Raw genomic sequence first — 13,978 nt, 5'->3', positions numbered from 1 at the left:
GTCCCTCTTTATACTTTCCTCCCAGTCTGTTATTCATATTTCATATCAAAAACAGTCATATCATGTCCCTCTGTGTCCCCAGACTGATATCAGCAACTCCAGTTCCCCCTCCCAGACTCTCTTACCATATTTGGTCTAGGAGTCTACCATTCTTGGGGTTCGTATCCAGCACTTGTTTACTGACTCAGATGGGGCTGTTTCTCTTCTGATGTTCTCAAAACAATCCTATTTCTGTCCAGATTGACAGGTTGCAGTCGTCTAGAGGCAGAGTTGGTGCCCTTCAGTTCCAAGAAGTATGTTAGGAGATAGCATGCAAAGAGTTTCATTAACTAATTGTGTGAATATGGTATCCCCTAAAATATGTAGGTACTAGTATCTATGTGTTGTTCTATAGGACCTTCTAAATATGATTACTCTTAACAAGTTTTGAGCTGGTTCCCATGATTACCTTTGGCATAGCGCAATGCACAAACAAGCTTCAAGGCAGAGAGGGACGAGACTTCCCCTCTGGTCAGGCCTTGACTATAGAATAAACAATTCCATTCAGTTACTTTGGCTCAGCAGAACCAAAGGTCACACTCCAGTTTCTTATAAAACAACAATTCCAGATACAGGCCTAAGTTTAGCTTTTTGGGCTCTCAATGCTGGTTCCAATCCCACCAGAGTGTTCACCACAACATCAGGAGGTCAGCATCATTGGTCAGCGGACAGAAGGGCCTACAGCTGATCCTTGATTGCCCCTTGCCCGGGACCTTTATGAGGTGGTGGTGAGCAAAAATCTTAGGGCCAACCCAGGTAGGAGTAAGCCCATAGAGGGCCATTTGCCAAGGATGCTCTGAAACTGGCCCTGTCTAGGACAAATCCGAAGGTATCTTACTGATCATTTCTAGAATGGCCTGATCAGCCATAATCACATTTCCCCCCCTCTATTTGCCCTAATTCTGGTTATTCTACATTTTCCCAGACATGACCTTTGTCAAAGATTTGGGGTTGGCTTATAACGTGTGTGTATAGTATAGTATAGTATAGTTATAGTATAGTATAGTATACTTAGCAGTTAAACAAGCTAGAGTGGTCCTAGCTTTTTTTTAGGATTTTCTCCTTCTCATTTCCCTCCCTTTTCCTTTCTGACTCCACCCCCCACACTCTATAGGACCCCGACTGGGATAAACTTCTAAACAACAAAACACAAAAGATTGCTAGAATGAATACAATGTGTTTATGTGGGCACATGTGGGCTCTGTTACTAAAAGACAAACAATGGTTAGATTTGAATCTAAATTCTTTTTCTGTCTCTTCCAAGTCAACTTCAAATTATCATGCTAGGAGATTTGGGGTACGTGCAGCAATGCCTGGGTTTATTGCTAAGAAGCTCTGCCCACAACTTACCATAGTGCCATTAAACTTTAAGAAATATGAAGAAGTAAGCAAAGAGGTAAGAATTTCTTTCCAATTCCAGAGCACACATTGATTTAATGGATTTAATTTGTCATATGTCATCCTTGAATTCCAAAATGACTATTGCTAAGCTTCACATTTTCATGAATTTGCTTTGTTTCTGAATAAAATATAGTGTTAAAATGTGTGTTCACAGATACAGTTGCTGTGTGTGGGTATGTAAATATATGGATTATGATTAATGGATTGGTTCCTTCCAACAGAACTAGCCTTAAAACAAGGCAATTATTGACTTCTCCATTAGCACTTCCTAATGATCAGTTCTACTGAACAGCAGAGTATTCTGAATAGTCAGCAGAAACTGCCCTAAGGAGCTGGAGTTGCCTATTTTACGTACCTTCACTCCCTCTGTAAATTCAAGTGAGACATGCAGATTGCTTTATTTCAAAGAGAATGAGTTTATGATTTTGCAGGCAACAATAATTAGCAGGTATCTGTCTCCCTGACTAGTTTCTTAATAGCCAGAATATTCCATGTCTTGAATTCATTTTCGCTTGGTTTTTTTCCTTGTAATGGCCCCAAAACCATTTTCACTTTACCCAACCAATTCTATCCAGGCCACTATCCATTTCTATATTACTATTTATCAAAATGTTTCTATCCTGTTCATGAAAATGTATTAGCAATAGAAAAATATATAAAAAGCTTTTTAGTGAAAGAGATAAAATTCACTTTAATTGCTGCCAATTCCCACTTTAAAAAAACAAACCAAAAACCTAGAATCTTGAAATTGATTAGTACCATGGAATTCAACAGAGATAAGTTAATAGAAACAAAATGGTACAGAGAATCTATCCATACAGTATATACATTGTTTAGAGCTATAATTAATTTTTCATTTAAAAAACCTTTAACTTCACATAGAAGTACTGCAGAATATCATTTTTTCTATTGATATTCAGTGCAATATAACAACGTACAGTGAAAACAAGATAATTTTGTGGCACCAAAATACTAAAACATGTATTGTAGTATTAACTTTTGTGAGCTACAATCTACCGCATAAATTGCATCAAGTGTGATCATTTGATATGCATATATTTCACACACACAGCAAAAGCAAAATGATTCAAAACAGTGAGGCGAAATAGTTGATTTTTTCTTTATAACTATGCAGATATGTATCTGCCAACTTTATTCATCTGATAAAGTGACTGTGTAGTCCACAAACATTTACAGTCAAACTTCGCCATTCGTGGATCGCAGTTGGGTAATTGAAACCTGACTGCGGCATACACCAGCAGGGGTGGAGGAAGGATTGCAAAGGATTAATTCTACAAATCCGCGGGTACGGGGTGGCCAGAAATGACCTCTGAGGTCATTTCCAGCCTCCATTTTGAAGAGAGGAGCCATTTTGGCTCATTTGTGTTTTTTTTAAATGTCAAAAACACGATTTTTCATGTAAAACACTGGGACTTTTGGGAGGCATTGATGGACACCTGGAGACCCGCAGAGCACAGTAGGGTACTTTTAAAACAGTTTTCAGGGGCATTTGTCTATGCTCCCCCCCTCCTTTTCGGAGCCTCCAGGAACCTGATAGGGGTGTGTACTCACCACAGTTCTTATACCGGTCCAAATTTGGACTGGTCCTCTGTGCAACCAAACCTCAAATTGGTCCGGTGCATGCGTGGAGACCAGGTGAGTGACAAAGCTGTGTGCAGGCTGTTGGAAGAGCACTGCCTCAGCAGGAAGCTGCTTGGAGCCGAGGTCTAGCTGGTAAGGCCCTCCATCTTTACTGTTAAAGGTGCTGCTTGCTGCCCCCCACCGCACCACCTCAAACCATTGGTCCAGTTTGAGGTTTACCTGAACCGGTCCACTGGACCATGGACCAGTCCAAATTCGGACTGGTACACGAACCACAGTCTGTTCACACCCCTAGAACTTAATCCTCAGAGTTCCACTGACTCGGTGACTCAGTAGCCTCAGTTCTGTTATCCAGTGAAGAATGGAAGCCCTGCAGATAATGGGGTTTGCCTGTATGCTACAATAAATGTTAGGCTTTAAGGTGTTATAGGACTCATTGTTTTTGCTACAACAGACGAACAAAGCTACACCTCCAGGAATGTTATATATGCCATATAACATGTAGTGTTATACATGCCAAATCATCTTTCACACCTAGAATGAGTGGGGGTGATTATTGCCAATGCTTCATTCTTTCCTTTGATGCCTCCCAAAAATATGTCTCTGAGGATCCCAGGGTCATATGTTTGGGAGGCCCCAAGGGCTGCAGAGGGAAGATTGGTAAAAACCACTTCTCCCTCCCATATTGTGCACACACAACATTATGCTGGATGTCAGCCATTTATTTCATTCATTCATCAGAAGTACATTTGGCAATCTGTTACTTTAAAAACTTTTGGGGGGGGGTAAAAATATGTTCATGCATAGACATTGAGAAAGACGGCAGGTTTTATAATTTTCTGCTACTAATCTCTGCAGTAAATATTTAAAGAATTTGACAGTGCCATGATATTACCAGGTGGCAAATCATAGGTGCATGTTGTATGGGTTTTTTTTAAAATGCAGAGAAAGTTAATTTTAAAGATATGCATGTGTGTGTTAACCCCTGCTAACTGGGCATCTTTTTAAGTGGTAGCTCTCTTGTATTTAGCTGAGGGGATTGTACCTGTCCCTATTCACCCAGCATAACATCCCTCACAATGGGTGTTACTAATGTCTCCCTTGTGTCTCTTTACAGATTGTAAGCCCCTTTGGGACAGGAACCAATTTCTCCTTGTTTCTCTCATCCCCCCTCCCCCAATTCCTTTTGCTATGTAAACTGCTTGTGAACTTTGTGTGTGCGCACACATGCTCACACACGCATGCACTTCCCCCAGTAATAATAATACAGTTTCTGCCTCGCAGTAATTGAACTAGACTAAAATTTTATTGGAAGGCCAAATTTGACTAACTTGTTCAAGGCCTCTGACAGACCCAGGAACTAATTGCAGCTCTCTGAGCTCCAGTGTAAAGATGTAGCTGAACTATCTCAACATTTTAGAACTCCTGAGTAGAATAAGCGTTTAGTCTTGATGTTTATTTTGGGTCCAGTTCCCCACATTTTGAAAATCAGTTTGGTTCAGTTTAGTGGTGTAAGATTCATCCTTTAATCTTGGGTTCTTCTTGGAATCACTTGGTAAAAACTCTGCACCATATTCACTTTATAACACTTTTGCATTTTGTCCCATCAGGCTAATATTAAGAAATGTTACTGAAAGAAATGCTAAAGTCATTCTACTACAATATAGTAGACTTTACTATATTTTATAGTGTGCTATAGATTTTGTCTCAATATCTGACTTTAGGAGCATATGCAAATTGATTACTTTTAGCCTTTCATGACTAAGGACTGCTTCTATTAACATTGCATACAATTCTGAACCTTAATTTAAATTATTTCAAGTTTTTCTTCAAAATATAATCTGCAAATGATTACTATTCCTTAAGCTGAATAGAATATTACAGTTATTTGAGCCATAAAACTTCACTTGGTATGAAGATTTTAGATAGTTATGATGCTGTCTTTTGAACTTAATTCTGTTGCGCTACATAAACTTCACATTCACCCAGAGATGGTACACAATATAACATAATCAAGTTTCCACACTGAGTAGAAAGCTTTTGTTTATTTAGTTGTTTGAAATGTGAACCAGAAGCCATACAAATTTGGAATGTCAATATATTATTTATATCTTTAAAATTCTTATAGTATTGATCAATTATAATGGAATTTTAAAAGAATGAATGATATGGTATGGACTGGCTGTGGCCTACTTCAGAGAATACATATTTTATTTGCTACAACAGCACAACTTTGTATTTTGTATTATAAGGTTAGGGAGATACTATCTGAATATGATCCTCATTTTATGCCCATGGGTCTCGATGAAGCTTACTTGAACATAACGCAGTACTTAGAAGAAAGAAAGAACTGGCATGAAGACAAAAGAGAACATTTCATCAAAACACGCAACTTTGTTCTAAATGGTAAGCAATTATTGGAAACTGCCAAACCAAAAGAACATTTTAACTTGCTTTTATATTGTAACTTGATAAGCCAGGGAATTATGACACAGGAACATTTTAAAATATTATTATTTATTATTAGCTGCTTGCATTATCTCAAAGCAGCTAAGATGGAACTGTTCTGGAAATCCCAATTTCCTTTTTAATATTTGTTCTAATTAAACCTTGTGTATCTAATGTTTCTCAAAAGGGTGGAGCTTCAGCTTATATTAAGAGAATTATTGTCACCAACAAGGTTGACAGTGGCTATTTTTAAATGTGTGTCAATTTTTTTTAAATGCAGTGGTGGTACTCAAATGAACCAGCTGGTGATAAGATAGGTAGATTCCACAGTCCAGAATTCTGTCTGTGCTCCAAAGCACACAGGGAGCTCCTCTGCACATGAAGATTCCCATTGATTTCAGTGGAGGGAGTTCTGTGTGTGTTCTTGTTTCCTGGGCAACTAATTTTTGAACTATACTGATCAGAATAGTGGATTAACTCACTACCTTCATTCTTACTGGTGAGCAAGTGCCTAACCAGAGAGACACTCCACTCAATACATAGCTTATCAAGTTGCTCAACAGTGTAGCTGAGTTACCACACTAAATTCTGGATGAGCAGGAGCCCAGTCTTCTCCTGAGCAGTAAGGCTAGTGCTGGTATTTTTGCTGAGGGCCTAAGACTGATCCCTGAGACCATCTCTGAGCCCATAGCCTTTGTGTGGTGGTGGCAGAGTGACGCTCTTGGGACCCATAGAAGACAGTTTGCTGAGGGGTCTGGAAGCGTTTCTGATGAGCATTCATCTGATAAATAAGTATGAGATGAATGCTGCTCTGAATTATGAGAAATAATTGTTACTCTGGCTAACTTTCTCAAAGAAGCAGAAAAGCTGGGGTTTTCATCTAAATAAATTTCTATATAAACATGCAACTTCATTCTGTGCCAATTTCTTGTTGTGAATATGCAGTTCTTCCAGATGGAATATGCATTAGAAATACTGATGTAGTACTAGCCCTTACCTTGCTCCCAAGAAGTTGGTTTCAGCTGCAATAACAATGAGAATCCTTGATGTCATTTCTAAAGAAAGAAGAAATTATAAGAACTTGACAAATGGAGTGATCAAGGAGTTAGAAGCTACTTTTGTTACTAACTGTGTATGGAAATTTCCAAATGAGAGTACTGTTTATAGAGTTCCAACAGCTTCTTACTCTTTTTTTCTCCCCCCCCCCTTTTTTTTTGAGGCAAAGAGAATATAGATGGATTTGACACATCAACACTGAGTGAAGATGCACACTCCTGTTCACCAGTATTGTTTGATGATGATGATTCTCTGATGCATAAGCAAGCCGTTGACCCTTTGCTGCACTTGGAAGAACAGACACACCAGCGATCAACAATCCAAACAAATTCAGTTGTCTTTGGAATGTCAGCTGAGCAAGTTGTGGAGGAAATTCGCTTTAGGATTGAACAAAAAACGAATCTGACTGCCAGTGCTGGTAAATACACACACACAGACACACACACTTCTAGAATGCCTCACTCTGGCTAGCTTGCGTCGAGAAGTAGGGGTTTTCTGGCCTGTGGACATGTTTTTGGCAGCCCCACAGGGCTGTATGCTGAGTAGTCCCAGCCCTTGGCTCCCCGTCCTCCACTACCCTCGCTGAGCCACTCTACATCCAGCCAGCTCCCAGGTGGTGGGAAGGAGTAAGCTGCTGTCTAGGGCTTTCCTTCACTGAATTGCTGCTTGGATATGGAGTGGCATGGTGGCTCCCAGGGGTCAAGACGGAGGAAAGGCTGAATAGCAGCTTCCTCCTACCACCGAGTCCAGAACTAGCTGCCTTCAGCCACCTGGCAGCCAACACAGTGCTCCATAGCCAAGAGGAAATCTAGGTAGAGGAAAGCCCTGGAAGGCAACTTCCTCTTTCCTGTTGCCTGGGAGCCAGCTGGATGTAGAGTGGTGCAGCGAGATGCAGTGGTGGCAGAGTGAGGAGAGCCCAGCATACTGTGCAGCCCTGCGGGCCTCCAAAAATGTGCCCTCAGGCTGGATTCGGCCTGCAGACTGTATGTTGTGCAGGCCTGTGTGAGAGTTACTAGTGGATTGTATAGTCTCTGGTCCCTTCCAGTTCTGTTTTTAAAGCCTCAGCTGGCGCACAGAGCACCGGAGGAGGAAGAGGAAGAGGCTGCTCTGGCAGGTGAAGAGAGTCACGTGATACCCCAGGCAGGAGGCTTGCCCTGGCTTTCCAGAGACTGACTTCATTACCCAGTCCTAGGAGTTCTCCTGCTGAATGATGTGAGGGTTCAAGTTTTTTACTCACAGGGCTGGTTTAAGCCTCTTGCACTTAGCCAGGCAGGCACTTGTAACAGGGATGGGGATGGGAGGGGGAAGAACAGGAAAGAGACAGAAGAGCCCCTGCTCTCTCAAGATGAGATTTTGTGCCTCCTTGGGCTGAGGAGAAAGGAAAGTTAGCATGAGGCAGCCAAGGCTGCAGGGAGCTAGAGGTGATGAGAGTGCCATGGGATGGGATTTCTTGCTCAGGAGTCATGCTTCTAGCTAGCTTCCTTCCTGCCACCTTTGGACCTCAACTTGTCTGACTGTCCCAGGAACAAAGAATCTCTAAAGTAAGCCTGGTGGCTATCGAATTCTACAAGCCTATATGTAGAATATAAAATAGGTATGTATTTTGACTCCCTGCTAGGAAGGAAGATAATGGGAGAGGGTGAGGGGGGCAGAGTAGGAAGCAATGAGAGCAGGATCGCACATTCACACTACAGAAGCCTTTTTATTGCTGGTTGTCTGGGGAATCCCCAAGTGGAGGGATGGTGGGGTGAGATAAGCAACTTTGACCCTTCACAGGGTGGGGAGGGTAAACAAATTGATTCGACTGTGAAAGGCAATTGGGGGCATTTTCTCCGAGGAGGAGGAGGAATCAATGCTAAAGTTTGGCTAAGGGAAACAACAGGCCCCACCCCACTTGGATAAAGTGTATCCAGGAGCTCAGCCTCAACTTAATGCCTCTCTTTGAGCAACTCACAAGCCTTCCCATTTATTCTGTTTGGCACACTTTGATGGTCCAAAAACACTGGTGGGAAGGGCTGTTTTTAAAAGGGAGAGGCAGGTGCTTTGCCATCTGGAATGATACCCATCAGGTGATTCCTCTGCTCCCCTGTGTCATTCATTTGCACTTTCAGGCTAGGATGTCAGTAATCAAAACCTTCCCAATGGGGGTGGAAGAGAGAGAATAAGGAGCGAAATGAAGAAAAAGTCTAAAACAGGATGTTGATAGTCATTGGTTAGAAAGTTGGAATCAAGCCCCTGGATACTGAATGCTGGTTTTTAAGCAAGTGAAGAATGTTTGTTTAAAAACATGTTTAGAGGTGATTGCTGCAGGGAAGTCTAAGCATGTTTACTCAGTGGTAAGTTCTACTCAGTTCATGGGACTTAAAGGAAAAGATGCATAGGATCACGATCTTGGGAAGTGTCTCCCAACTGCATTTTCTACATGTTCCTGTCCTTACTCCAAAGAAAGACTTTGAAATCTGTGGAGTTTACTTCTAAGTCATTTGAGGGTAAGCTAAATAAGTGTGCTAAGGATCAGGGTATTGCACTTTCAGTGAGAGTAATGGAAAGAGCTGAGCCTGAAAGGACCAGGAATCACAATCTTTCTCTCTTGATCTTTATAAAAAGTTAGTTTTACTAGATCAAAATATTACTTTAATGAATATTTTGATTGCTCTCTCCTTGAGCTAGCATTTGTGTCAGAAGAGAATGTGTGATAAAGAAGGCATAAATGCTGATTAAGAGCTGCCAGCCCTCTTCCAGGAGATAGCATGGGCAATTAGAAAGCGGTGCAGCAGCATCACTGAAGGCAATTGTTGTGCACAGATTAGGTTGAATCTGTAGTCTAGAGACCATCCATGTGTCAGAGTTCAGATTTTTACTCCTGTTCCTTTCAGCTGCTCACATTTCAAAAAATGTTATTGTTCATCAAGACGTTTTGTTTATAGAAGTTGGTTTAATATAGTTGTACTCTAAAACTTTTTCCATACCATAGCTCATATTCTTAGCTTCTCTCTTTTCCCTCCAAAAGTATTTTTTGGCTTCTGGAAGCTACCCCTCTGGAAGTCTTTCATTCCATGCTATTTTACATGGTCAGTCTACATTACTACTAGGGATGTGCACGGACCAGTCCGGAGCCCATTCTAAGGCCTCCGGACCGGGGGCCGGTTCGGCGATTGGGGGGGGTCTTTAAGGGCAGGGGAGGGTGTGCTTACCCCTCCTGCCGCTTCCCCCCTCCTTCGCTCCCCGTTTTGTAAGCATTTGGGGCGGCAGGGTACCTTCCTGCCGCCCCTACCCCCCTTCCTCATCAAAAGGCTTCAAAAGCCTCACTGCGCGTGCGCACATCACATCCTGCATTGCGTGCGTGCTCACGTTGGGCACCCTCCCCCGCTCTTAAAGAGCCCCCCTTCCCAGTGCCGGACCGGTTCCATGCACACCACTAATTACTGCTATTCACTTGCTTTGGTAAATGAAGTTGCAGGGAATGTTGTGTCTGACTGCTATGTACATTACATCTTCATCTTCAAATATTAACACATATCTCAAAATAGAACAATCATTTTTGCATTGCTAACTTATTAATGAATGATTATGCGTGTAAGAAATGCAGTAGGACCTCTTCTAGTCAATGTTCTTAGATCTGGATAGTGGTTCCATCATACTTAAATAGTGGGGTTCTGCGCCTGAGCAGATCAGCTTCGGGAAGAATTCGTTAGCTCCTCGCGAGGCCGGCAACCGCCTGTTGCACGTGACTGAAATAAATTCAGATAAAATAAAGAATATTATTGTTGATCAAATATGGAACACCAGATCTTTATTAATGAAATCATGGCAAAGAAGCTGGAAGATTTGTTGGTTTGTTTCTTTGCTTACTTGTTTATGCTTAGGCATTGCTCCAAACATGATGCTGGCAAAAATGTGCAGTGATAAAAATAAACCTAATGGTCAGTACAGAATTCTCCCAGAAAGAGAAGCTGTGATGGACTTCATCAAAGATTTACCTATTAGAAAGGTGAGAACAATTTTTATTAAAGTTAGAAAAATTTTCACTATTTATCCATTACATATACAGTGAATTGTGGTATAAACATTAAAAACACATAGCTACAATAGTGACTATGTATAAATAACTTTGGTGTTTAAATATTTCATGGTGTCACAAGCCTGGCACATTTTCAAATGGGGTTATGCCATTCAGGTCTATCTCTTGTAGAATTAATTGTCTGGTGTTGTTACCATTATTACTGGTGTTTATGTACATAGTCTATTTACTGTCTTCTACTCTTTCCAAATCTTCATCTCAGTTTCTTTTTCCTTTTCTTTTTTTCTAATCTACATTAATCTGTACTCCCAAATAAAAATCTTTTTATTTAAAGAAGAAAAAAAGTGTGCCAGATTAAATAAACAAACCATGCATGCTCCAAAAATGCATTGGTAACATGACACAACTTTTCTCTTGCATCTCTCTTTCCATCTTTTTTATCAGTCTTGAAAAAGGAAAAGTTTATCTGATGGCTTGCGCAAACATATATTACTTCAGACCTCAACAAGTTTTATTTGGACCTAGGAGCCAGCCCAAAAATTTAGGAACCTGACTTGTGTCTTACCTTTCAATGTTTCAGACATCTAGTTTAAATTGAGATAACTATCTCTTCTTCATAATTTTGCATCTGCACATTACATATCCATGACTTTTGTGTGTGCACGCTAGTGTGGCATCAAGACATCCAGAAACTCCCTCTGCTCCATGGAGCAGTAGACACCCCACTTTTCCCTCCAGCAATACCCTCTGCTCTATCTGGAGACATACTTGGTCCCACCTTCACATTACTTCTTCCTCCTCACATCCATCTGTTGTCTGCCTGAGCCAGGCAGTGGATGGATGTGAGGAGTGGGGAGCAACCAACCCCTGCTTTGCTTGCTGCCACCTGCTCACATTAATCTTTTAGAGTGGCTCTGGCACCACACTTAAATTTCAGTATGCCATAGCAAGCTAGTGCCTCGGATTTGTTCAGCCCTGCAGTTCATCTCTGTCTTTGTGGGACTTTGAGAGAGGAGATCTGGTCTTGTCGTAGCAAGCATGATTTGTCCCCTTAGCTAAGCAGGGTCTACCCTGGTACTGGGAGAATGGGAGACTTGAATACGGCACATACGACAAGTATTTATATACCACTTTTCAACCAAAGTTCCCAAAGCAGTTTACATACATACATAAATTAATTAATTAATTAAATGGCTGCCTGTCCCCAAAGGGCTCACAGTCTAAGAAACATAAAAAAGACATCAACAGCAGCCACTGGATGGATGCTGTGCTGGGGTTAGAGAGGACCAGTTGCTCTCCCCCTGCTAAATAAACAGAATCACCACTTTTTAAAGGTGCCTCTTTGCTTATTTAGCAGGGGTTTCTGATGTGTGAGCACTGGAAGATATTCCCCTTAGGGGATGGAGCTGCTCTTGGAAGAGCAGAAGGTTCCAAGTTCCCTCCCTGGCATCTCCAAGATAGGGCTGAGAGAGATTCCTGCCTGCAACCTTGGAGAAGCCACTGCCAGTCTGTGTAGACAATACTGAGCTAGATGGACCTATGGCCTGACTCAGTATATGGCAACTTCCTGTGTTCCTATGTTGTCCGCCATATGTGGATTCTTGCTAATGTCTTTTCAGATGTAGACAGATGCAGCACCTTCACAATAATATACTGTGCGTACACATTGACTGACATCCAGATCAGTGTTATACTACTGCAGCAAGAGAAGTTGCACACACTTAAGTTTGTGAAGCTACATAAAGTTGTGCTGCTCTGCAGTGTTGCACACCTGATAATGGAAGATCTTCTCTGGGACACACACAGGGTTGTGCAACATGTCAACTTTTGACAGAGATGGATGTTCCTTTCTGTATACACTGTCAGCTATGTCCTTATAAGCATAATGTGAACAGAATTATGCTAGCACAACCCTAGTCTGGATGTAAGTCAATGACTGTGCATCTGCTGACTGGGAAGATGTGATTTCCTGCCCCCATTTCACTATTTTCTGTTAATATTTGATAGACAGTCTGGAATGTATTTATGTGATGTATATATTATCTTTATGGTGATCTGAGATAATTCCCAACATGGACCCTTGCCCTTCATGGTTGGTGAAGGCTTATAGGGAGGGACTGGGTCTGTGGGTGGCGGGGGTGGTGAATGCCTCTTTAGAGCAGGGGGTGGTCCCCTCTTGCCTAAAGGAGACAGTCATTAGGCCCCTCCTTAAAAAGCCCTCATTGGACCCAGATGACTTAAATAACTTTCGACCAGTTTCAAACCTCCCCTTCTTGGGCAAGGTGTTGGAGAGCGTTGTGGCATCTCAGCTCCAGGCAGCCCTGGATGAATTTGATTACTTAGATCCTTTCCAGTCCGGCTTCTGACCTGGATATGAGACTGAAACTGCCTTGTTCACCCTGGTGGATGACTTATGCCATGAGATAGACAGAGGGAGTGTCTCTGTTGATCCTCCTGGACCTCTCAGCTGCTTTCGACACCATTGACCATGGTATCCTTCAGGGACGTCTCTCTGGGTTTGGACTTGGGGTTATACGGTGGCTCCATTCATACCTAGGGGGTCATACTTAGAAGGTGGTGTTTTGGGATGCCTGCTCCACCCTTTGGCCTGTGGGGTGCCACAAGGATCTATTCTGTCCCACATGCTGTTTAACATTTACAAGAAGCTCCTGGGAGAGGTCATCCGTAGGTGTGGGCTGCGGTGCCATCAATATGCTGATGACACCCAGCTCTACCTGTCTTTTAAGTCAGCAGACACCAGGGAGGCAGTGGATGCCCTGAACCGGGGCTTGGAGGCTGTTCTGAACTGGATGGGGGTGAACAAGCTGAAACTCCATTCAGATAAGATGGAAATGCTCTGGGTTGGTAGAACTGATCATCGAAGTAATGAGGTAAATTGAGTCTTAGAAGGGGTCATGTTTCCTCTGAAAGACAAAGTCCGCAGCTTGGGGATGCTTCTGGACCCAGCACTGTCCTTGGAAGCACGGGTGGCGGCGGTGTGCAGAAGCGCTGTTTACCAAATACGGCTGTTACACCAGCTGTGACCCTACTTGTCGGACCTGACCTCAATCAGGTTGGTAACATCCAGATTGGATTGGGTGCAAGTCGCTTCACTAGTATTACACCCATCCTGCGTCAGCTTCATTAGCTACCGGTCCACTTCTGGGCTAGATTCAAGGTGCTAATATTGACCTTTAAACCCCTTCATGACTTGAGGCCAGGGTACCTGTCAGACTGCATTCGCCCATATGAATCTGCCAGGGCCCTCCACTCGTCATCTCAGGCCCTGCTCATGACCCCACCACTAACAGAGATCCAGTCGGCAGGGACTAAAGACAGAGCCTTTTCGGTTGTGGCCCCTCGGCTTTGGAATGTCCTCCCTGAAGAGCTTCACCATGCTCCCTCCCTCAG

The 13,978-nt window shown here is 42.4% G+C and overlaps 1 protein-coding gene across 3 annotated transcripts in view; it reads left to right on the top strand.

Annotated features, from left to right (window-relative positions):
- Positions 1–13,978, top strand: part of POLK (DNA polymerase kappa) — a 54,222-nt gene that overhangs the window by 14,801 nt on the left and 25,443 nt on the right. For 2 of the 3 annotated variants that reach the window (XM_053291192.1, XM_053291194.1), the window contains exons 5-9: positions 240–293; positions 1,304–1,435; positions 5,295–5,448; positions 6,710–6,964; positions 10,413–10,537. In XM_053291192.1, the coding sequence (XP_053147167.1) occupies positions 240–293; positions 1,304–1,435; positions 5,295–5,448; positions 6,710–6,964; positions 10,413–10,537 (720 nt within the window). The remainder of the gene's footprint in view (positions 1–239; positions 294–1,303; positions 1,436–5,294; positions 5,449–6,709; positions 6,965–10,412; positions 10,538–13,978) is intronic. The other variant, XM_053291193.1, reaches the window with a different exon arrangement.

Source organism: Hemicordylus capensis, chromosome 2, assembly GCF_027244095.1.
Source record: "Hemicordylus capensis ecotype Gifberg chromosome 2, rHemCap1.1.pri, whole genome shotgun sequence".
NCBI lineage: Eukaryota > Metazoa > Chordata > Lepidosauria > Squamata > Cordylidae > Hemicordylus > Hemicordylus capensis.
Note: the sequence above shows the minus strand (reverse complement) of the source record. Positions and strands in the feature narration are given on the sequence as shown.